General features: G+C 34.7%; 3 protein-coding genes and 1 pseudogene across 3 annotated transcripts; 3 read left to right on the top strand and 1 right to left on the bottom strand.

Moving 5' to 3' along the window:
* Positions 1-2,601, top strand: LOC133676163 (vesicle-associated membrane protein 722-like). Its single transcript, XM_062097769.1, has 5 exons — positions 1-363; positions 735-876; positions 976-1,096; positions 1,871-1,933; positions 2,281-2,601. The coding sequence occupies exons 1-5, from the start codon at positions 174-176 to the stop codon at positions 2,422-2,424; spliced, it is 660 nt and encodes a 219-aa protein (XP_061953753.1). The 5' UTR covers positions 1-173; the 3' UTR covers positions 2,425-2,601.
* A 468-nt stretch (positions 2,602-3,069) lies between these two features.
* Positions 3,070-3,908, bottom strand: LOC133675363 (transcription initiation factor TFIID subunit 8-like). The gene is made up of 2 exons (XM_062096715.1): positions 3,201-3,908; positions 3,070-3,120 (listed from the first exon to the last, which is right to left on the bottom strand). Exons 1-2 carry the CDS (start codon positions 3,906-3,908, stop codon positions 3,070-3,072), a joined length of 759 nt encoding a protein of 252 aa, XP_061952699.1.
* Positions 3,909-5,514: 1,606 nt separating this feature from the next.
* Positions 5,515-8,959, top strand: LOC133675362 (disease resistance protein RPM1-like; annotated as a pseudogene).
* A 12,533-nt stretch (positions 8,960-21,492) lies between these two features.
* Positions 21,493-22,905, top strand: LOC133675390 (BOI-related E3 ubiquitin-protein ligase 1-like). Its single transcript, XM_062096735.1, has 3 exons — positions 21,493-21,676; positions 21,775-22,135; positions 22,250-22,905. Exons 1-3 carry the CDS (start codon positions 21,618-21,620, stop codon positions 22,808-22,810), a joined length of 981 nt encoding a protein of 326 aa, XP_061952719.1. The 5' UTR covers positions 21,493-21,617; the 3' UTR covers positions 22,811-22,905.
* The last annotated feature ends 3,270 nt before the right edge of the window (positions 22,906-26,175 follow it).

Below are 26,175 nucleotides of genomic sequence, written 5' to 3'. Positions count from 1 at the left end.
CTTTCCCTTTTAAAAACCACATCTTTGTAAGCCCTCTCCTCTTTCTCTTTTACTCTCTCTCTCTCTCCTTCGCAAAAGCAACAAGGAAACAACCAACAAGGAGAGAGAGATCCCAAAAAATCCCTCTCAGATCTCTCTCTCTTTTGAAAACCCCAAATTTTGAATTTTCAAAAATGAGCCAGAAATCACTGATCTACGCATTTGTTTCTCGAGGAACTGTGATTCTTGCTGACTATACTGAGTTCAGTGGGAATTTCAATTCCATAGCTTTTCAATGTCTCCAGAAACTTCCTGCTACTAACAACAAGTTTACTTACAACTGTGATGGCCACACTTTCAATTACCTCGTTGACAATGGCTTTAGTAAGTGTTTTTGATTTGTGGGTTTTGTTTTGTTTTGAGGTTTTTATGTTTTCAAAGAGTTTTTGTTCTGGGTTTTCTGTTTTGGTAACTCGGTTATCATTGTTTTTTGCTGTAAGAGAGGGTTTGTTGGGTTTTTGTAGATTTTATTTAGGGAGGTGCGGTTGATGAGACATGAATTGGATCTGTTTGATTCTCTTGAAACTGTGGCTCGACTGTAGTGAGGATTTGTGTTTTTGGGTTTCGGAAAATGTTATCTTAATGCAAAACCTAAGAATTCTAACGTTCTTAAATAACATATGAAAGTAGTGTAAGGATTCTTAGTGACTTTGCCTTTACGTCGAAGATTGACTTGAGTGTTTTTGTTGTTGCAGCTTATTGTGTGGTTGCAGCTGAATCGGCTGGAAGACAAGTACCTATAGCTTTTCTGGAGCGTGTTAAGGATGATTTTGTGACAAAATATGGCGGTGGAAAGGCTGCCACAGCCCAGGCCAACGGTCTTAACAAGGAATTTGGGTGGGTGATCTAGCTGGGTTAAGACTGTTGAGAGAAGAGGGTGAAGTTTTGTTTTGTTAATGTTGTTGATAATTGAGGTGAACTGTTAACTTGCTGCAGGCCAAAATTGAAGGAACATATGCAATATTGTGCTGATCATCCTGAAGAGATAAGCAAGCTTGCCAAAGTGAAAGCTCAGGTCTCTGAAGTTAAGGGTGTCATGATGGAGAACATTGAGAAGGTAGGTGACCTTTTGCCCACCTGAAACACAGTATCACACTTTTCAAGTTATATTTTCTTGTGATACATGATTGAATGAGGCACAAGTTTGTTGTTGAATCATTAGTGCTAGAATGTTAAAACGTCTAAAAGTTACTTCATGTGTGCATTCATGCAAGTTTGCTTGTTTATGTGCACGTGGGCACTTGGGTGTGTGTGTGTTTCATGACCGGGTGTAAGTAATTTCATGTTCCTGACAAGATTATTATTTTCAAATTACTTTTCATGCAATACTTGGGTTTAAAGCTGTTATAAGTATTTCCATTGAATCATTAGGTTTTACCAAAATGTTCAAAAGTAACCTTATTTGTCATATGTGTAGATTCTTTCAGGTGTATTTGTCAATGTGCCTTTTGAATGTGTGGACATGTATGTGTTATTGAGCATCAGTTCATTGAGGTTTATGTTTAAGTGGGATGGCATTCCCATTTTTTTGGTGCACAGGTAGCTTTAATTGCTGAATTGAGTCTTCAGCACCAGTTTATTCGTGTGCTTTCCCTCCGAAGTTGTTGGACTTCTTATTTCATTGTGTTCATTGGTGTAGACTAGATGGACACTTTTTTCTCTGTATTTCCATGTGTTTTCTTATGTTTGCAGATTATGAAATTCAGCTGACCCCATTTAGAATTAATGTGTTCACTTCATTTACTGTTGAGATTGAGCTGCACTTGGTTCCTCTAACACATGGTGTTTTCAAGGTTTGAATAAAAGAGATCTTTTTTCTCTATTGATACAGGTTTTGGATAGGGGGGAGAAAATAGAACTTCTTGTGGACAAGACTGAGAACCTTCATCAACAGGTCAGTGACTCTCTCTCTCTCTCTCTCTCACGCACACGCGCGCACGCGTGCACACACACACATTTATGACATTTCTAGGGAGCAGTAAGCTGTTCTAGAAAGTTTTGCTACTACTCACTCGGTGTTTTGGAAGAATGGAGGGTTTTCTTTAAGGAAAATATGTAATCATCTAAATGAAACTTACTTCGTTGTTAGTTTTTATACCTGTTCCACAACAATCATGTCACATTATAGCAACACCATCTTAACATGCCTTTTGACAATTTATCTAGATGCATTCCTAATCTTCATTGTTTCGGAAAGATACTGATCCCCTTTTATTGTTTGTGGAAATTGGTAAACTGTAGGCACAAGACTTCCGCAGTCAAGGGACACAAATCCGGAGAAAAATGTGGCTGCAGAACATGAAGGTTAAGCTGATTGTATTGGGTATACTGATTGTCTTGATCCTCATCATAGTCCTCTCTATTTGCAAAGGCTTCAACTGCTGAGAGTGAGAGATGTTTTTGAAGGCTTGATAATACTGTTTCCAGAGCTTTTGCGAGTTACAAAAGCAAATACCGAATATATTGTTATGACTGTGTGTAGCAGCAACTAGTGATTTCTTTGATATATCGTCCAAGAACTTTATTTTTGAACGTGAATGAAACCCTATATGTTATTTGTCATATCATTCCCAACGTTTCTTGGTTGATGGATAAAATTTTGGATTGTCACCATACTTTGTAACCCTACTGTTTCTAGAGCTTTCTTAATCTTTTGCTTGCAGGCCAACCTGTTAGCTGAGCAAAAACTACTCTCCATATTAGAATTTTCATGGCACCGGTTTCATTTCTTGCAATCCCAGAATAGGTTTCGTGGTTTTGATAAATGATCGCATCGGTGATACAATCATTAAAGTTTGGCTTGAAGATTTTAACCATGTAAATCAACCATGACAAGAATCATTAAAGTTTGGCTTGAAGATTTTAACCATGTAAATCAACCATGAAAAGAATCATTCATTGCCCTCGTGAGTTGCATGCGAGAATAGAAGCAAAAATCAATTAGAACCCAGTAAAAAAAAAGAAAAAGAATGTTTATATATAAATTCATCACGAACAACAAAATTCAAGCACAAGCAGGGAATCTTGAGGTCAAGTATGGTTTGCGTATTCCAATTTTGGCAGAGAAACAGAGTTTAAATCCTGCCAGCAACAAATCACAAAAAAGAAATTAAAATCCCTCCTATTTGTGCCTTCATTGCTTCCCCAATCTTAAAACTCACCTTTTCTCTCTCCACCGACAAATCACCATCACCATCACTTCTTTTCTCATTCTCCCTGGAAATCCCCTGGGATTTATTTCCACTTCCACCACTCACCAAATCAGAATTCTCCCACAAGGCCAGGCCCCCTTCCCTCCTCCTTTCCCACCTGTCCCCGCAATTCTTATAACTATTCTCATCAGGAAACCTTGGCAACCACCTTGGAATATGCAAACCCCTGGAATCCAATTCATCTATTTCCAAAGAAATTGAATTCCTCCTCAAAGAAATCGAATTCCCTCTTGGAATAGGCTTGGCAAAAGGGATTTCATCACTGAACTCAACAAAAGATTTAATATCTTTAAACACACCAGACCTTAAAAGACCAATGCCACTACTACTACAATGCAGCGTGGATCCTCCTGTAAAACCTTGTACAGATGACATGTCATGTAATGAGTTGATTATGTCAAAGATGTTTGATTGAGTGCGGTTGGATGCATTGGAATATGACACAGCTGTTTTGGCTAGTGTTTGGAGGTAAAGGGTGGCTATATGGGTTAGGGTTTCAAGAGCTGAGAGTTGTGTGGACTTAAACCCTACTGATTGGCAGATTTGTGATACTGCTGTTTTTGTTATTTTGAAGGCATAATCTGATGGATTTTCTGCTGCTGCTGGTGGGTTTTGGAAGCGGGTTTTGTTGGATCTTTTGTGGGGCTTTGGTTTCATGGTGATTGGATGGACGGTCATGGAGGAGGAGGTAGAAGAGAGGCTGATGATGATTGGCGGAGGGGGAGGAGGAGGATTCTTCAAAACCCTTACTATGGATAATTAATCATATCTTGGATTTTGTGCATGACAAGACTTGAACCCTAGCTGCGCTCCAATTTCTCTAGAGATGTTCCTTTTTGCCACCGAACCACTAATACTATTTTTTCACTATTATTGTGATTTAAAACTAGTTATAAAGAAATTAATTAATTGAATTAACTGATAAAAAATTAACATTGGAAAAGGAGAAAAAGGAAATTAAGATTGACCTTTTAGTGGAAATTAATTCTTTTCATATTAGAATTCGGATAGTCTATTATATTTTTAAGACTTAAGCAAAAAAAAGAATGATAAAAACTATTAATTTTAGCACTGTTCTTGAGCAAAACAATTAGCTAGACTCTTCTCTTTTATTTTATTTATTTGTTCACTAACACAGTGTTTGGGAAGGAGGAAAGGGGAGGAAAGAAATAGAGCGGTATAGAAAAACACCATTTTCAAAGTATTTTTTATTATTTAAAAGTGTTGTTTTGTGGTAAAAAAATGTTTTTGAAATTTTTTGATTTTTTTAAATTAAATTTTTTTTATGTTTTTAGATTGTCTTGATATGTTGGTGTTAAAAATAGCTTTTTTTAAATAAAAAATATTATTTTAATTTATTTTTAAATAAAAATACTTTAAATAACAACTATTATTACATTTCCAACACTATCAAAAAAGATTGGTGAGAAGTGGAGGAGAGGAAATTGAAAAAAGAAAATACTCAAATGGTGGACAATTCTTGAACTCTTTAATTTGAAGAGAAATTCTATAAAATTATTATTTTATCTTTGATAAATTATAAATATATAATTATCCACTATGTCAAAACCATACTCTTCTATAAATTACTTTCATTATAAATTATATATTTTTGAAAGAGAAAATAGTGCAATTTCTCATATATTTACTAATTTTTCAATAATTTAATCTTCCCCTCCAACTCCTTACAATTTTTAAATAAAAAAAATATTTTATTTTCTTCACTCTCATCCCCTTATTTTTCACTCCATTCAGACAAAAGAAAGAAAATTTCCAATGGAGATGTGTTTATATTTGTATATTTTTCAAAATATGGAAAATGGGCCTTTTCTGAATATGGAACATGGGCCCTTTCTGAATATGTGTTAGCATCATCTAAATACTTTTGGCCCAAGACTACTTCCTATGGATCTCTCTGCCTTTTAACCGTTTTAACCACCTCTCTCAAGCCTTTGAAAGGAGAGAAGCAAGAAATCAAGAGGCAGCTTAAAATGGTGTCGCCAAATTAGCAAGCATGTAGCTTAACTGGTAATAAAATCCCTTTCCACCAAGAAATTTCGTGTTTGGATCTCTCTTCTGTAATAATAATTATAAAATATTTTCATTAATGCATCAGATTAGAAAAGGAAAAAAGAAACAGAGTTGAAAAGAATCTTATCATATTAAGTCAGTCTTTGTCCTTCTATTGATTTTTTCTCCATGAACGAAGATGAAAAAACTAATAACATGAATAGTCATGTAGAGAGCTAAGAAGGGAAGTAACATGGCATCTCCTACAGTAGACCTACCGACTAGCGAGATCAATGTGGAAGACATCATCGACAACTTCATGTATTACAAGAATAGGCTGCAAATTTCGGGTAAGTACTACACTAGGCTTTTGAATCAACCATTTACATTCCCAAGAATATCTTTGTGAGGCATCAAATTGCAGCAAAATTAAGAAGGAACCATTTTGCATTATGATACTAGATGGATGAAAAGTCATGGCGACTCTTGTCTTTTCATCGAAGATGTCTTGTTGGGATTGAAAATGTAAAATGTGACTGTTGGGGTGGTTCTTAACGGGAAAACCATGACGATCTGTTATTTCTTTAGCCGGAATGGGTGGTTTAGGTAAGATAACTCTAGTTGCTACTAACTACAACAGCCAAGTTGAAGTTGTCAGGCCACATTTTGATTGATATGCTTGAATCACTGTTTCTCAAAGTTATGTTATTGAAGATTTATTATGATAACAGGACTTGTAAAAAGCAATAAAGGAGGACGTTCCGATGAATTTGAGCACCATGAGTTACAAACAATTGGTGGAGATTCTGGTGAACTTCTTACATGGAAGGAAATGTGTGATTGTATTAGATTATGTGTGGAGTATATATAGATCTCTGTAGTGAATAAATGTTGCACTTCCTGATAGTATGAACGGAATCAGAATTTTGCTTACAACTCGAAAACAAGATGTAAGTTTCTTGGGGCACTACGGTAGGAATTAGATCAGAATGGACTTCTCCGTTATGTAATGGAAGAGTCACAGCCTTTTCTCGACTAGACGAAGGAGACATGAATTCCATTCAGGCTTGGCTTGACCCTCCTGGAGGCGCAAAGTTCATCATTCAGTGTGGTGGCCGGAGCCTCGCCTGGCAGATTGGGATGACCTGGATGCTGAGCAGATCCAGATAGAGTCTCACTCATAGATAGAGGAAGAGTACTCATGTTATGGGCATCGGATCAGATAGCCCTTCGGGGAACCAACCGCACATCCAATTCCGATCAAGCTTCGTTTCATTTGGGGCTGGAAGCCATGTTCATCAGCTTCTACCTCTTGAAAAGGATCAGGCTTGGGCATTGTTTTGGATGGAAGCTTTTTCAAGCAACAAGGGATGTTGCCCACAAAATTTGGACTATTAGCAAGGAATGTTTTTGGAAAATGTAAAGTCATTCGTCTAGCAATTGTGGCTTTGGCTGGTCTCATGTCTACCAAGAAGTTAGAGTTCGAGTGGAGGAAAGTCAATAAAATCTTGAATCTAGTCCTGAGCTTGGATTCGTAAAGAGAATATTGATGCAGAGTTTAAGTGACTTGCCTTGCAATTAAGACATTGCTTCTTATATTGCTGTGTCTTTCCCGAAGACCATATGATTCGACGTAAGAGGTTCATTAAACCGTGGATAGCTGAAGGGTTCGTTAAGATGGTGAGAGGAGCAACATTAGAAGAAATAGCTGAGAATTACTAGATGGAATTCATTTGCAGGAGTATGCTTCAAGTAGTAGAGGGAAACCCATCCTTTCAACATTAGACCAAAAGCTTGCAGGATGCATGATCTTATGCAGGAGCTAGCAATTTCACTATAATAATCTAGCAATTCAGGAGAGCGGAGCTCGTCGACTGTCAATTCAAGTCAAGGACCGAGAAATACAATCTAGCAAGGGCATGCTCTCACACACTCGCTCTTTCTTTCTGTTTCCTGCAGACAAGACTTCTAAACCTCTTTTAAGTAAAGTGTTTCATGGATTTAAATTATTAAGGGTGTGGGATCTAGAGAATCCACAGATTGGTAAACTACCTGGTTCAGAGGTTAATTCATTCAATTACAGGTACTTGAACCTGACTGGAAATCAAGTGGAGCAACATCCTAAATCAATCGGAAAACTTTCCAAGTTAGAAAACGCTGGCTATTAACGAAACCAAAATCGAGGAGTTTTGGTATGCGGCTCAAAGACAAATGCCCTTTATGGGATGTAAATTTAATTTTTTTGTTGTTGTTAGGGATTATGGATAGGTTGGAGGTGCGGGGGTAGCGTCCTCGTGGATTTACTATAAAGATAAATTTAATTTGATATATAGTGAAATAAAGCTACTCGGCTCCTCCTCGTTTATGTGGATGTAAACACTTTGTTAAGCAATTTTTCTTGTTTTCTTTCTTGTGCAATATTCATTGTTATTGCTGAAGGTTTCTCAACACTAGTGGCATCGCAAAGCTGCAGTATCTACGGCACTTAACTACACAAATTGTTTCCGAAAGCAGCAGCTAAGGAAGAGGAGCCATTAAGGATAGATGCACTTTCCTCACCTCCTTGCCTTGAAAAGCTCAACTAGTTGGAAAATTGGAAAAGGTGGCATGTTGGTTTCCTTCTCTTCACTCCGTCACATTTTTGTCTTATGGTCTAGATTAAGAGAAGATCCATTTCCTTGCCTACAAGCATGCCCAATTTGTCAAGGCTTATTTTCGTCAACGCCTGTGTAAGCAAACAGTTATGCTTTCTTGATGGGTTACAGAAACTCAAGATCTTGAATACATACAACTGCAATCAACTAAATGAGATTGTTCTAGAGAAGGGAGTGATGCCAGGTCTTCAAATTTTGAGCCTTGGTAGATGCATGAAACTAAAGGCATTGCCTCATGGTATTGATATTCATAATTGTTAGAGAAGAGATGATAGAGTGCATTCGTGGAGAAGGAAGAGTAGATCGCCAGAAGGTTAAGCACATTCCCAATACCAGCTATTATTTCCAAACACAATCTGGATTGTCTTTTGAAAGATTTCTTGACAGATTGTACCACATAAAGGTGAGTTATGTCTTCTACTATATGAATTACGATGCCAAATTCTTCTCTCTCACTTGCACATGTACGCATCTGCATGCCCTTATATTTGTTCTCATTACTAGTTAATAGAAATTATCATTGTATGAGATTTAAAATTGCTTCTGATTATGCTGATTAACTATGGTATTAATCTGCAGAAGTGATTTAGAAAGAATGGAATGCCTAATTGCTTAGTTATGATTCAATAGGGAGCTGGTGTGATTTGTTGGATATGTCCAAATTACATTCTTTTCCTTTGTGTGTGTTTGTGTGTTACTTTCCATTTCTTATAGGAAGTTTTTCCTTTTTGGATAACATGTTCTATGCTAACATGCCAGTTTTGTTTTGAACCAGAACTTGCAGCATATGTTCTCAGATGCATCACGGGCTAGTCAAAGGTCCTCTGCAGCCAGAGCATTGCTGTTGAACTCGTCTGCATCATAATGTCTCTAGATGTCGATTCAAGGTGTCCAGTCCCAATATTCTAGGGTAATAATAATTGTGCTTAGCACCTCAAACTCTTAATCCCAACTGAAATAATTTGCTGTAATCCTAGAACTTATGTACACGCATATTTGTCACTCCAGAGAAATGAATACAGATGCCATTAACCCTGTTATGTTCATAGGCTGGATGTCCATGTCCATTTGCTTTGTGGTTAAACTACAGAATGTTGACCATCAAGCATGACATGCTTTATATTTGAGCAGCATTGGGCTACAAATTTCTGCCAGACATCTACTAGTGACTGGGCTTGGATCAACTAGAGCTTGAGCAAAACCTGTCCAGCATGAAAAAAGGAACTCGAAACTTAACCTCCTCCTTAAATGCTCCCCTCTTCTCACCAACTGAATTGCTCCCCACTTCTCACCAACTGGGCTAAGTCTAATTATTACCAGAAGGATCACTATAAGTTGATGTGATATATAGCAGCTACTTGAAGCTCATTTAGGACCACTGCAACTTTTTTGAATGGGGTATGGTAGGTAGTTCATCAAAGAACAGATCAAAGAAGAAAAAAACAGAACGTAGGCCAAGATTCACGTGATAAAATAGTATGCACTCACAAGGTGAATTAAAAACACCTCTAGTTTTGAACAGATTACAGCATCATTATTTATTCACTTTCCTATGATATCCACAAAAGAAAAAAAATCTCGTAGATGAAGTCTAGTAAAAGGGACTCTGCCGTCTGAATTGACCTATACTTTCACCAACATGACCTGACTAAGTAAGAAGTTAATGCTATTTTTTTTTTTTTAAAAAAAAAGAAGTTAATGCTATTCACCTTGATGAGCACACAAGGTTCTTAGCAGGTATCTTCAGATAATCAAGTATAATAGGCCACACTGTTTTCTATCTTTCTATACTACCCAATCACATTATTTTCAACTTCAACCTCTGAACAAATTGTTTCTTTCTCACCAATTTACAAGGAGACTATTCTTCCACCCATGGAAACGAGTAGATGAATTCATTGACTCTTTAAAGTCTTAATTCCAAGTTCAAGGAGACGGGTTCACACCCTTACAACTATGCAGTATCAGACAACGCATCTACAGTTTTGCTAGCACATGTAATGGGTGCCCACTCTCACTGGCTCTAATAAAGACAGTCCCATAAGACAATTCAAGTTGGGGCACTAGACTTTAAGGTTTAAAAACTTCTAAAAGCAAGACATGACAATCTTTCTACCATAGATGGGACTTGGAAGTTGGGTCTGCATCAAGCACATAGCTTGGATGTTGCCATAATGTCCAAAACCCCATTAATGGGATGGAAAAAGTCGTGCAGGCTTGGCACATGGAATTATTGCTAGTGGGAAAAAATATGACCTGTGCAATATATCTTTCAAACCTCAGACAGAAAAGTTGATTGGTTTCTATTGATTTCACTTTTCAACACTTTATCCACAATTGCTTTATATTCAAAATGAAATTCATAATGCCCTAGCTTTTCTTCTACTCCACCTATGTCAATGCCATCATCCAATCCCACTAATAAATCCCTTCAGCCATAGAACAACCCTCTTGATAGGTTGTCAAAATTCCTTGAAAGTATGAAACACATTATGGAGGGTAATGACTCATGATCATTACCTTGTAGATTCATGAGTGGGACCTATATCAGAAAGGCATAATGTGTTACGCAAGAAGAAAAGACAAAGCAATGTCAATTCTATGTGATGGGCTAGAGCTGGTTTGTGCCCTAACCCACATTTAACACAAAAGTTGAAGGGTACTCACATCTTGGACCCCATAGAGCCTTGCATAAGATCCAAATTTCACGCCTGGTTTCGTCTAATCTCTATCCTCTTTGGAACCCCATCAATTCAAATGAATGAGAAATCAACATGACATATAAATCTCCATTTTTAAGGCACTTTTACATTATTTTGCCCCTGTCTTATCAGGGATACGCAAGGATTTAGGGACAAAAGGATGGACCAAGTTTGAGGGGGAGAACAAAACAAAGTTAAGTGGACCTATGGATGATCATTTCTCATGAAGTGTTTGGTGTTAGATAGTTAGCATCCCATGTGGGAACAGCTCAGGTTGTTATATATATAGTTTGTTCTCCTGATTTTTACTGCAAATTTAAGAGTTAATTAAGGAAATAAATCTTTATATTGATGAAGAAATGGGAAATTGAGATGGGGAGCACCCCCTGCACATGAAATTATTCCTTGTGATTTCATGACAAGAAGATTTTTTTTCTTGATGGTGCTATCAGGGTTTGTTGGTTAGCTATTTGGCTTTAATTTCTTTCTTCAACTATAATTAATAATGTATATTAGCCTATGATCATCATGGAGCATTAAAGCCACAATTAAGTAGATTAGTTAGACTATTCTCTTCTACTCATTGAACAAAACAAGCAGACCACTTTGCTCTTCTAGTTTTTTAAACTTGAAGTGAAGTCACATGTATACCTAATATTGTTTTACAGAATTTGAAGGCAAAGTTCATGCTTTAAAATGTCATGATGCCCCTCTAATAGCTAGAAAAGGACAAAGTTCCTAATTCAAAGGCCCCACTTGCCAAGATCCTTTTATAATTATCAAAGGTTTCAGTGTACCTTCACAATCATTTGTTAATCTATTTGGAAATTTTTATTCTCCTATCTCTTAGATCTCCAGGTGTTTCACATTCATGGAAGCCTACAAGAAGGGCAGCACCATGAAATATATATATATATAAAATAACATTATTAATTGTTAATTATATGTGACTTCACCTCAGTTGTTAATTGTTATTGTAAAGCTACAGATGAGGAATGCCGGCACATGACTGAGTTCCATTAACATTTTTTTTAGAAAAAAATGTTCTTGAAAATGTAAGAGCTACATTACCTGCTCCAGAAGTTTCTGACAAAGAAACAAGAGTTCACACTAAGTTATATGTAATTAATTATCTATCATCAACAACTCAAGTGCATGATTTTAAAATGTATACAGATATTCAAACATAAGACTTAATTAATTTAAGTCATCTGGGAATTTAAAATAATTATGTTGATAAGTAAGTGACTTGTGCATCAAATGGCATTTTGTTCAACAGTTAGGTGATTTGGTAAACTAATCAGAATCCAACAACAGCATGGAGTTGAACGTGAATTGTGATCAAGAGGATTTAATCAGATCACTTGCTAATTAATTATCAGTATCAATTGACTGCTATCTTTGAATATGTAAGAGAAGGTTAATTTTAAGCTATGCCATGAGAAATTAATGAACTCTGTGGTTGACTGTCGTCTCTCATTAGCACAAAACATTTTACTTAGTTTGCTTCCATGATCATGAGGGACAAGCAAATTCAATTTGATTCTACATTCTTAATGATCATTAATGCTCTTAATCAAGGAGGAAACTACTAACAACAATATTTTCAGGGTCAATAATGGGACTTGATGAGGACAAATCTCCATTAGGAACTTGTACCTGAGGAATTTCTCCTGATTTTGTGATCTTGATTGTAATGGCATGCCAACAAGAAACTTTCTTTGATATCTTACTGGAAGTTCGTCATAAATTCCATCTGATTAGACCTGTAAATTAACTTATCTTGCTATATAGGGCATGGTGGCAGCACTGTAACTGTGAAAATTCTTGTACAACAACATATGGGGAAAAAAAGCGTCTTTTCTAGCATTCACAAGGAAGTTGCAAGGATTCTGAAGCCTTTCAAGTGATTTTGGAAAGAAGTACAAACAAAGCGTGAAAAGAGAAGGTAATTTTCATTAGGTAGGTACTGCCTTGCACGCAAACAAGACTTTTCAGAAAGTTCTTCAAAACTGTCCAAGAAATGGTGATTAATTTCTCTAATATATCTTCTAAACTTAGCAGAAGATAAGAGGCTTGAAATTGAAGCTCGTATATATATACAACAGTGTAAGATTCAAAGAGACTAGAGGTCACTCAACTTTGCAAATCTTAGGCACTGAACAAGTTAAATTGTTCCTCGTGCATGCCTATTGAGACAATATCCTTACTATAATTTCTTGCATCATGCTTGGGATTATATATTTGGCCAATTCTCAAGGGCATGTCTCAAATAAACTCAGGATTTCAGAACTAATTAATCATCTACCTATAAATTCTTTCTCACCTTTCAAACATGTAACCCTACTCATTAATTATTGGCGATTGTTTCATGGATTCCAACGCTAAAAATTAATCCCAGAATTCTTAATGGTGTATTGTGTAGTGGGATCAGTAAAAAATAAGATACATTAACCTCAATCATATATATTTTCAAGTACAATATCACAACCAAAACAGGGCCTATGGTTCTATTGTAACTCCATTATTTTTATTTTTTTGGTTTTGATGCGTGATCATGTCATGACACACAACAATATGCTTTCAAAATATTGCACCTATATATAGCTAAATAAGCATGTTCCTAACTCGACCTCTACAGCAAGTACTGCAGTTTCCATGCACGTACTCAGTCTTGGAACCTTGTATAGTTAAGTTCCAGCAGGACTGCACTCGAGAAATGCATATATTGCGTTCATTTTTGCAGGAGTTCACCAAATGCACATGCAAGAGCCAGGAAAACTACAGGAAAACAAAGACTTCGTATGTGATCATCACGTGTTGATCAGAGCTTTTTCTCCAGATATCATTGATTTATTTACCTACCAATTCAGTTCTCTCTCTTGCCAATTATTTGCTACAAGATTTTCGTATTTCAAGGATAATTGATGGATGTTTAATTAGCTTAATACCACTCCTATTTATACCTGACCTCTGTATAGGTTCCTTTAACTTCATACGACCAATTTAATATTTGATACCTCGAGTTATTGTTCCTTAGAAAGATATGTAATTATAAATTTGTTTTGTGTATATCTTGTAGACTTGGCAAAGCCATTAATTGTTTATCATTTGTTGAGATGCTGTGCATGGTGGGAGATGAATAAAGCATGTAACTATCTGCTATCTTAATTATTATGATCTCCACTGAAAACTTGGTCAAAAATAGACGACTCCAATTCATATGGGGCAAAGCACTTCGGTAACAGTCTATATATGATTCTCTATGGACAATGACAGGTATCCCATGAGGCCTTTGTCTTGATCAATCTAAGATTACCAACCTAACTTTTATTATTTTTGGTCATTAGTAGTAATTTAAAAACACCCCTTCCCTGTTTGATTCTTGGTGGGTTCCTTAGTATACAATATTATAGTTTCAACTTGTAAGAAATGGAAAACCAAATCCACAAAAAATGCTTCCTTAGAGAACATGATATGGACCACAATGGCACTTCATAGTTTGATTATTATTCTTTCAATTATCGATTATATTATACCGACAACTGTAGGCCGGGCTCAAAATCTTAGCTATCACATGCATGCACATCCATCGGCATCCCAAAATATAGCTGTTAAATCTAATTTGAGGATCAGGACACAGATCAAGTAAATTAATGCAGTTGATTTAAATAAAAAATCTAAAAAACAATTGTTTGAAAAGGGTAATTAAATAAATTGGATTTTAACAGAGTTGATTAGATCAAACTAATTAACTTTAAATTGATTTTTTTTACACTCGAGGGAGGGAGCTGGTCGGCCTTGCCGAGTTTAATAATAATGCTGCAAAAGCTACAAATCCATGCTTCTTTGAATTTTTTTTTTTTATATAGTAATGGGTCCAATCACATATCTACTCTAGTAATTTCTTCAGCAATCATCTCCAATCCAAGATAACTTTGATTTCACTTCAACTTTTTCTTATTTTATTGTCGTTTATTTCTAGTTTCTACTAATGTGTAACATATTCTCAATGATCATAATAAATAATACTACCTAATTTTGGATACAACCTGCTACATATCAGGGACAAAATCAAGTGATAGTGGGGCTAGACTTGTACCATTTCAATATCTTTGATGTTCATGTTGTGTCAACTTGTGTACTATGAAACTGCCAGCACCCTTCACAGTGTTTTCAATGAATGCTTCTCTATGAACATTGGCGTGATCCAAAAATTGTTCTATTGATTTCTTCAGCAAGTTGTGACCACTGACCGCTATGACAGCTAATTAACTGTGCCATAGTGTAAACAAACAAGGCAATTTCTGGCCAAACTCTCTGTTTGGTCCCCATCTCCAATAATATCGATCGACATGTATCACCAATGCCATGCTCATAAGCCCCAGGCAGACATAAGTGTTATTTAAGACCTGTTAGAGTCTAGACGTAAAATGCAAGGTGAAGACAGGCATACATTAAGTAAAAAAAGAAGCTAATTTTATCATAGAATATATAATTTTCTATATTAAGTGTACGTATTAATTGTTAAGAAAACAGATGAGAATAGTTTAAGAACACCACAATAATAAAAATGTATTTAGCATGAAATAATAAATTATCTAATATTGTGTTGTTACATAAAGATTATAAATACGAATTTCACATCACTCAACTCAAAATGTAGTACATTTTGTCTATTAAGATCTACTAAAATATATAGCCTTTTGAACTTTATGCTTAATAATTTGTAGAACAATATCAACTATAATAATATGGTTAAATATGTTTTATTTTAAAGTTTATTTAAGATAACAAATATTGTACGTGAGTCACATCAAAAAACACTTGATAAAATAAAGTGACAAAGTTAGCATGCATCTTTGCAAAGAGACTCCCAATTTATCATTCGAGGGTTTGTCAAGGAAAGAGACTCCCAAGTTGAGTTCTCACCAAGAAAAATCAAGATGGGTACTATTTTTTTTATTTTTTTTTCAGCTTGGGTTTTTTCTAAAGAAAAGATAGAGATGTGAATATTTGTATTTAAGACAGAAATCAAACAAGTACTAACCTTTAATCTAGAAATGTTTGGACATGTAAGAAAAGATGAACAAAAAATTGTATACATCAACATCATTACAAGATTGAAAGCTGGAGATTTGGCCCGCGATTGATAATGTTAACAAGAAAATAATAAAGTACACGACTAATGACAATACCACTAGAAAAAAATTATAAAACAAGATTTCTATCGTGTTTAACTCTAGCAGCCTCCAAAAGAGAAATTACAAGAAAGTGATTGGTGTGGCCAAGTCCTGATCAATCAGTTTGGTTCACATTTTTATGTATGTACACATTATATTGTCAAAAATTATTTGTTGGCGTGCAATTCAAATGTATCTACAGAGTTCTATGATAATGACACAAGCCAGTACAAGATTGGGGGCTACTATATGCTATGTATGGGATCGATGATGCCAAGAATAAGTACTTGCATTAATTTCTGGCTTGGAAAATGTAAAAGATATGCTCAAATGTGTCTTGTTTTTCTTGTTTGTGGCAGTGGGAAAAGCAGAAAAGTTAGATTATGTTTGTTGATAAAAACTAATTGATTCGAGCAGTATAGGATGTAGCTTCATGGAAAATCAAATATATATATCAATTTCATTATGATTGGTGTCTATCGACAACATTATTTTATGAGGAAAAATCTCTAATTTGAGAGGGAATTGTTCGATGATCGATGCTACATAATTACTACACACACACACACAGTCGTGAACTTTGCTAGAAATCAAGAATTATAAATGAAATTTTGATGAAAATATAATGAGATACAAATAAAAATCATCATCATTAGTGTTTCGACTCTAACACTAATTGAATCAAGAAAAAATCACTCCCCGTAATTAGTTAGGTCTTGCCACTTCGAATAGAGATACAAGGAGGCCACTTTATTTTTGTCTCTTGCATGTGTCCTTTAATCTTCATTATACTAAAGTCTTATTCTTCATAGGTTAAATATTAATCACAATAGTATATATATATCTTATCTTGGAACCTGTTCGACTGCATGAAAACGTGTTGCCTTTAATTGTTGGTGATGTAGTGCCAAGACAAATTTACATTACCTGGTTGAAATTGTAAGCATTCGTTCAATTGTTTTTTACACGTATTTTGTTGCCTGTCACCATTAATAAAGAACTCTTTTTTTACCCTTTGCCAAAGGCATCCATGATTAGATGCATGAATTATTCAATTTCAGTTTGTTTCTCCGAAGCAGCCATGTGAATTCTGAAGGTTCATGCATGACTGATCAAACATTTCTAGAAAATGGAATAGATAGTTGAATATTCAAATTTATTTTCATGAATAATTAAAAGTTCTTCCTTTCATTTTCTAGATAATAAATGGGTGGTTGAGGTCAATAATTGTGCACAGTTTAATGAAATTTGTTTCGATAATTGGGATTAAATAGAGATTAATGTAAAATTTTGTAATTATTGATGTGAGTATGGAAAGTAAGAAATACATTTATCCAAAAGGAATTTGGTAATTAGAGAGAAATCAACATTCAAAAACTCAATCACATCATTAATTAGGTGCATTGTCTATTGACTGAATAATAGGCATGTTTTTATGTATGACCTACCATGCACAATCAATTTGGGCAAACTAGGGGTGAATTTTCGCAAAAAAAAAAAAAAAACACAATGACAGACATTTGAGGTGGCTCCATCCTTGAACAATGAACATTTTATAGTGATGTCATGTCATTAGAACTAAATGAGGGACCTAATTTCTTCTCTCTCTCTCTCTCTCTTTCACAAATTGGATCTCGTATCCTTTTCAATTAGGTCAATAATCATAACTTAGTCTTGTGCTTAAGATATGGGGAGAGGGACCCAATGCCCTCCTTTTGTTGCTTTAGTTGAAAAGAATGGACACTTTGTAATCAATGACTTCCAGCACATTTAACTATATGTTGTAGCTATGCTTACTTTAAGAAGTTCCCCCTCCAAATTTGTAGTAAAGTGATTCTGCTTCATCTCATGCTTGCAAGATTACAATTTAGATTAGAAAATTCACAGGAGTGGGAGAGATTGGAAAATCCTAAATGAGGCAGGGAAACCAATGAATTGATGTTCTTGCTATTGCTATTTTTCGTGTTGGGGTGGCTCCCACATTTGAGAGCTTTTTGAATCATCATGGGATCTTCCTAGTGGCTAGGCATATAATTCCAACCTTTGAAAAGATATTGAAGACGGTAAAATAAAGTGAGAGTGGATGGCAGAGGTAGTGGCTTTTGATGCTTAAAACACTACTTTTTCAAAAGGATATCTTCAATTCTATCTAGGAATTAATTTCATTCGAAGCATATGGGAAGAAATTAAAAAAAGAAAGTTTCTTCTAGGCCTCTTTCCGTCGGTTTTTTCAATCTTTACAAGCAATGAGATATTATGTTGCTCCATCAAATAAAACTTATTATGTGTGATGCATCTTCCTCGCTCAATCAAAAAGTCTTTAGCATAAAACACTTACTTACAAACTTCTTTGACGTAAAAATCACAATATGCAATCGATTGAAAATCGGCATGGACAAAGAAAGCCTGATTACTTAACAAGATCTTCTTTTATTAGCATAAAAGAATTCAAGAAAAAAGAAAAAGAAGAAAAGACAGGTGGCTTCTACATGTTAAGAATATTCATGGGATAATGATGTTCCAACTTTTTGTAAGCAAAATGTACTTTTGTATGTGAGTTTGGAGCTGCCTTTAAAGTGGACAATTTTGCTGAAATTCCTAATCGCCTTGTATCTATATTCTTACATATGCTATTCAAGCCCATGTCAAGATTACTTAAGTATTTATCATTCACACTATGACCCCTTGCCCATGATAACTACTGAATACACATCAATCTACATATATACAACGTTAATATAAAAGAGGGATCGATATTGCTTGCTTTTACCAGGTTCTCTTTGTTCCATTACTTTCGTTGTCTTTTAAGGTGGTTAAAGTAATGTAATCAAGCAAACATAGGGTTTCAAGGTATTGTGCACAATAGGGGGTAATGATGTTGAAGAGTGAGAGCAATAATAGAGGGAATGAAAAAAAGAGTGAAAGATGAGAAGGGGACGGTGGATATGGGAATCCATCTGTCGACATTTATATATTTTGCTTTCTTTTCTTGAGGCAACTTCTTTTCTTTTTAATTTTCTTTTCTTTAATTAATCTTCTTTCTCCTTTAACCTTTGATTGTTCTTGAGTGTGGGGGGATGTTAGATTGGTTTGGGACATGGTGGGGTGACTGTTCAATATCTCCATTCACTTTTGTCAATAGCATATGATAATGGTTCCAAGATTTGGCCATGATGGATTCAATTTTGGTTTTGGGGGACCATCTAATTTGGTTGATGGAGAATACTTGAAATTTGTGAAATTTGACTCATCTTTTATATATTCTCCATACATTTCAACCCTTTTCTTCTTTGTGGCCTTTCAAGTATTATTTTTATTTGATCAAATCCATTTATTAAGACAAGATTGGTTATGGTTAGACATTTGGAATTCAACTACGTTTTCCGAATCATTTATTGTATAATCCCTCTCTCTCTCTCTCTCTCTCAAAGGGAAGACAATACTCAACTCATTAAATTCATATTAAACTTGAATACATCACTTTCATGGAAAATTTGATACTCCATCCACAAACTAACTTTCTATTGACTTTTTCTTGCCTGTAAATTAAAAAGTACTTGTCCTACATTGGTCCATTTGGTCTGCCCACCCAACTTGAACGTTAAGGTATCTAGGGTAAGCGTGGCAAGCACCAAGAACTTTTTCCATTTGGCAGCAAGAAGATCACACAAGTGATCGATCTATATAGCGCATTTATGATTCTACTTGGAGAAAAAAAAATATCAGTGGGTATCTTTATATACATTTAGCTATTAGCTGGATGCAAAAACCTAAACCCTTGTCGGGGCATATGGAGAATATGCTGTATGAACGACACTATATATTATGGTATGGAGATTAACTTTCATCCAAAATTGGCATGCGATGGATTTCATTTAAATTTACTATCTCAACAAGGGGATGCCTTCCCCTTCTAAGATTATAAATGGGTTTCCCATCATTTTCAAAAGATTTTACAGAAATATTGATAAGAAAGTGTAATGATTTTACAGAAAGGTTCTTGTGAAGATCATTTTCTCAAGAATTTCATTTATGAAATGAGTGATCAAACAAATCCCATTACTGAAATTGTTCAATGACAAAGTAATTTTGATAAAAGTCTGTATCTAGAAACTACCGTTTCCATTGGAAGGTTTTACAATTTCTGAAAGAAAAAAGGGCTTGGGAATTATTACCTTCTCAATCCTAAACATCTAGAATGAGGTTAGCGTTAAGGAATGCCTTTGGTTTTGGTAAACCTCATACTCATTTTATTCCAATCCAGAGTCAAAACCACCCTCAATTTGAGATCCCAATTCTCTCGCCAAATTCCTATTAATGATATGATCAACATGGGATTTCAAAGGACTTTTTTAGAGAAAGAAAAAAAAGTCAAATACAATCAATTGCTCAAGAAAAAATAAATAAATGCCAACACTTAACAATATCCACGCAAGTCACCTGCTACATCTTCTGTATATTATTATTATTATTAATTATATATTTATAAGAAATTCAGTCGTGTTATGTTATCAATAACTGACAATAAATATTATATTATATGGTCAAGAAAGAAAATTATATTTATCTGGTCATTTTTATTCATGTAAATGAACCAAGTCAGTCTATATTATATTCTATTCAAGTTCAATGTACTTGTTGTGGAAGCATTAATCTCATAATTCGTTGACAATTAGATAAAAAGAAATCACAGATGTTGTCAAATTTGCCTAATTAATTACAGTAACTGATTTTATCAGGATGTTATGTTCTTAGGGTGGAATTAAAAATATAAAAAAATAAAAAAGATTTTAATTAAATCTGTTTTATAAATAATTTTGTAATGAATGTCTGTGTTTTTAAAATAGAAAATAAAAGCGTCGTACTGTTTTCATTTTTCATGTAAGAACAGTAATTAATGATAATCTTTTTATTTTTTAAGGAAAAAAATGCTGGCCCCACCAAATAAGCAACCCATGCCTAGTTGTAAGGAAAAAGAAAAAACACGCGCCAGTTAAAGAAGGGGACAAGGTAGCTAAAACAGGGAAACTGAAATGAAACTGAAATGGGACCCACTCTTGTTCTTCTTGTAGGGTCCACAAACGTGGGCAAACAAATTGTGAATCGTCAAAAACAGTAGACACACTGCTGCAACATCACTAACCCACCTCACACGTGTAGAGCGCGGGACCCACTACCTGTCCCACGTGCGATATTTGGACCCAACCACGATCACGTTCCCTATGAGGCGTGAACCTCTTTTTGCTTCTTTTTTTCTTAATATTCTTTTTATTTGGGTGGTTTTTTGGATTTTAGCATTTGCTTACGTGGCTAAATAGCATGCATTTGATACGTGAGTGACTGGCAGATATGCCGCTATTATTGTTAATTTTCGGTTAATAAAATTTTAAAAACAGTGATTAACTTTCATGGATGTTTAAATCCCATGATTGCCCCTATATCTTTTTTATTTATTTTTTCCTAAAAAACAGACCAAATCCACTCGGGAATTTAGAAAATCTAGAAGGGTTTTTGTCTAGGAAGTTAATTTAAGGGAAATAAATAAATAAATAACCAAATAAATATTGTTAAAAAAAAATTATATTTCTTCCCTTTTTTTTCTATCTAGAAGTCAGTCTTTTGACTTTTTATTTTTTATTTTCTCTCTCTTCGTGGCCAAACCTAGAAAACCCAAATCCTATTGTGCCATCATTTATATTGCATGCCCTCTCCCCTCTCAAGCATATATTTCTCGCTCCCTCACAAGACTCTCTCATACATATCTCTCCTTCTTCTCCACAACCAAAATTCACAAGCAAAGAGTTTTAACCACTCCTCATGGCAGTTGAAACTCCTCATATGAGCCTCAATTTCCCTTCACAACTTATCACAAACAGGTACTAAAACATACTCTAAACCACCAAGTTTCTGTCTTTTATGGTTATCATCATCAATTTATCATTGTTTTTCTTACATGGGTTTTTTTGTTTCGCAGGGATCTTGTGAAAGCAAATCAAGCAAACATGAATTTATACAACACCCAGATGGATTCTGGCCTTGTTTTCAATGAACCAGTGCCTGAAACACTCATGTCGTTCTATCAGTCTTCTCTTGGTTGTGACCCAATTTCTGCTGCTAAGGCTTCTAATAAAGATGATAGTAGTCTCACCTACAATGTTCCTGCTGTTGCTGCTCCAAGAAAGAGGGCTAGAGACTCGATCAATGATGACAACTTTGATGCTTTTCATGCCTCTCAAAAGACCAAAGTCTCTCCTTTATCTTCTTTTATTGATCACGATATCCTCTTTCAGATCCAACAACAGCAATCTGAAATCGACCGTTTCATTGATGATCATGTAAGTTGTTGTTTTTCATAAATTTTGTGCTCTGGGGGTTATTTAAATTTTGATAAAAATCAAAACTTCGGTATATATTGTGCTTATTTTTTATATGAAAAAAATGATTTTCAGAATCAGAAAGTTAGAATGGAACTTGAAGAGAGGAAAACGAGGCAATCAAGAATGCTGGTATCAGCAATACAAGAAGGAATGATTAAGAAAGTGAAAGAGAAAGACGAAGAGATTCAAAGAATGGGAAAAATAAACTGGTTTCTTCAAGAAAAAGCGAAGAGTTTATACGTAGAGAATCAAATTTGGAGGGATTTAGCACAAGCCAATGAGGCCACAGCAAATTCATTACGGAGCAATTTAGAACAAGTCTTGGCGCACGCAAGTGGTGGCGCTGCCACTCTGGCAGATGATGCAGAATCCAGTTGCTGTGGAAGTAGTGATCATGGGAGGTGCACGTTAGCTGGTGGAGAAGAGGGTACGGTGAAGGATAAGATGGTAGTGGTTAAGGATAATCTTAACCACAACAGGATGTGTAAAAAGTGTGGGGAGAGGGAGTCAAGTGTGCTGCTGCTGCCGTGCAGGCATCTTTGCCTGTGTACATTATGTGGGTCCAATCTGATTGGTTCTTGCCCAGTATGTGATTCTGTCATGACTGCTAGTGTCCATGTTAACATGTCTTGATGACTAATTGTAGTCACTCTCGGTAAAAACATGAAGATAATTCAGAAAGAAGAAAAACATTATATGTAGTTCATAGGAATTTTTTCATTGTTTCACTTCTACTCCCATCTACTCTTCTATTTTATCTGCTATCAATCCTTGCATGTCAAAATTAAGTTATAGGCTATCCAAATCCATCATATTGCTCTCCTTCCTTGAGAGCATCACTAAATTAGGCTATATATGTGATTGATTGCTTGATTGGTGCTGAATTAGACATCATTTTGAACCTAAGTTTTCTTGATTATTCTTAATATCGGATAGTTAGTGTAGTTGATTCTTGGTTTTGTATTATATCCTCTCTAAGAACATGACCCGAGAGAGTAATTGCCTCGAAAAAGGCTAGATGCTAAATTAAGATTAGTGGGGAAGCTTTTATGCCACATCTCATAAGTGGCCTATCAGCTTTTCTTAGGTTAGGGTAAAGTAAAGTGTCGAGCTTCAAATTTCTAGGCTTTTTTTCGTGGTGAATAAAGAAACAGGAAGCAGAAGGGGCAATATTTTCAAGTTGAGTTCATTGTCCAATGGCATGGCCTCCTATTAAATTGTCTTTTTGTCCCAAATTGCATGCAAAGTTAAAAACTAAAGTTGGGGTTGCGTGGGATGCCATAATGGCTGGTAGTGTTGTATGTCAAATTAGCATTATTGGCTTTTCTTCCTCAACATCTTCTTCTTCTTCTTCTTCTTCTTCTTCCTTGAATCATACATAATACCCCATCAAAGTTAATTTCTCCAATAGGGTTTTACTTTTACTTTGTATGGCTTACTTTATGTAGCCTGATTTCTCCATTAGGGTTCCACTTTTATATGGGCTAGTGGTCCACAGATGAGATGATGGATCCATAGTACTCTTTTCTTTCTTGTTTTCCCTTTATATTTTCTGAGCAGACAATCATTAATTCTTGAACGGTAGTAAAAAAAATTAAAAAAAAAAAGGGAAAGTATGATTTTAGATGTACTTCCTCTCAATTGAAGTGGACATGTCCCACCACTGGGCTCCACTTTTACTTTTGCACTTTGTAATTTTTTGCTTGGTCCAGCCGGCAATTTTAATTAGGATAGCACATAATTATGTTGGGGAAATTACATGATCATCGTGATCATGTTGGAAAATTAATAATTAGTCAATTAAGGAAACAAGGCGATTTCTTATCAAGCAGGCAGGAAGTAAAACTTGCTTGCAAAACAATCATGTAACGTAATTGGAATCTATCTTAACTTCTAATGTTTGATGATTTATTTTATATAGAACAAGACACGCTATTCATGCTAGGAAGAATCGTAAAATAAAATAATTCTATTTGCAATACAAATCCGATTCCATTTGAAATTTTAACATGATCCAAACAAAAACTATTAGTTGCCATTAAGTTGTTTTTCTAAGACAGAAACAAAAATATATAGAGATAGTATTCGTAAAATAAACATGTTTTTATGTATTATGTTCAAAATTATCACAAAAATAAATTTATTTTAAATCATTGTACCATCTCTTTAAATAAACACTTTTTTCCTTCATGGATTACAAAATCTCATTCAAAATAATGGATTAAATCGATGGAGGATTGGCCACTCATATAAAAAATTATATGGGTGTGTATGTGTTTTTTATTTTTGGTTAAAATCAATATAAATTTAATCATTAAAGCCTTGTTTGTTTTTATGTTTTAAAAGTATTTTTAAAAATATATGATTTTTTTGTTTTAAATTAATATTTTGTAGTATTTTTAAATCATTTTGATGTGTTGATATCAAAAATAATTTTAAAAAAATAAAAATATTATTTTAATATATTTCTAAATAAAAATTTTTTTAAAAAACAATCATAATTATAATCCTAAACAGAAATCACTCTTATATGTGCCTTTTGTTTTATATATATATAACATTATGACAATTGAGTAAATAAAACACTAGAAAATTTGGTTTCTATGAATTAAAACAATTAATAGCAGGAAAAACATTATGTATCTTAACCACGATTGCAATGAATTCTTTGAATATAATTGTTTTTTTTCTTACACAAACCAAGTTCAAGCAATATGTTGTTCTAAGCTCTCTAATTGATCGATGGAGAGGTGGAAATTAATTTATTAATCCAATTTTGGAAATGTAAACAGTCTGGAAAGGTATATTTTCACTTCACACAAGATCTAGTTTGTGTGGGGGGCAGGTGTAACCTCAGCATCGCCAAGTGTCAAAGAGGACATGACACGTCAGATATTAAACACTTTCATAATTGAGCAGGCCCACCAATTGTACCCGGGCATTACAAATATATTATTATTATTATTATCCAACCTTCAATTATTCCCAATTCACCGTGTATTAGCACATTGAAAGATTATATATATCTTTAATTAAATTATTTATTTCTTCTATTAAAAATTAAAAAATATATATGCATAATGTGGACATGACACGTCAGATCCAGTTTAAGTTTTTTTTCTTATATTTATTTCTTCTATTATTAATTAACAATTATAGAATATCAAAAGCTCAATACCTCTCCATAATTTAAGACCAACACCAGTACAGCACTACTCATTAATTGAAATAACAAAAGCAGCAATTTAGAAAAACTCAACGCTATCAACAGGAAAGCAAGAGCTAGCCTGCCCTCGATAGCTAGCAATTGAGCTCACAATCTAGCTATAGCGAATTTTAAAATAGCAGTAAAATTGCTTAGCCCACTTTCTAGCATGTGGCCATATTGGAGCAGGGGAAGGTGGTGGTGGTGGTTCAGGTCATGAACCTTAGAGAACCCTTGAAATACGCCGAGAACCTGCACAAAACGGACGCTAGTGGGGTGCCTGTGTGGTGGTTGCCTTGTTTGGTCTTGTCTGTCGGCACCTGTTTAATAAAGTAAGCAAAAAGATCAGTCAGCCATGTCGTTTTTGCCTTTGGTTCCTCCTCAAATCTTAAAATCTCCTTGGCATGCAATGGAGAGATAGATGCTGCCAAAGAGGGTGCAAAGCCGACAAATACGTGGTTTTGGGTAATACATATGACACCCACCTTTAATTACTTTAAATATTTTTTTAATTATAAGTGTTTAAATCAGTATTTACACGTATCTCAATTAATTTTAAAAAATTATAAATTAACAATGAAGTAATCCTTTAATGATCCTAAAATAAATAAATAAATAACCAACTTAAAATCTTACTGATTAATTAAGCTGCTCCTAATTGTTTTGGTAACAGGGAAAATAACCTAATTGATTTTAGTTTTTTCTTCTTCTAATTGTTTCTTAATAATGACAAAAGCTTATGGGCCCAAGTGATAATTCTTGCTTTGTCATTGTATATTTGACACGTGTAATC

Source organism: Populus nigra, chromosome 16 (assembly GCF_951802175.1).
Source record: "Populus nigra chromosome 16, ddPopNigr1.1, whole genome shotgun sequence".
Classification (NCBI taxonomy): Eukaryota; Viridiplantae; Streptophyta; class Magnoliopsida; order Malpighiales; family Salicaceae; genus Populus; species Populus nigra.
Note: the sequence above shows the minus strand (reverse complement) of the source record. Positions and strands in the feature narration are given on the sequence as shown.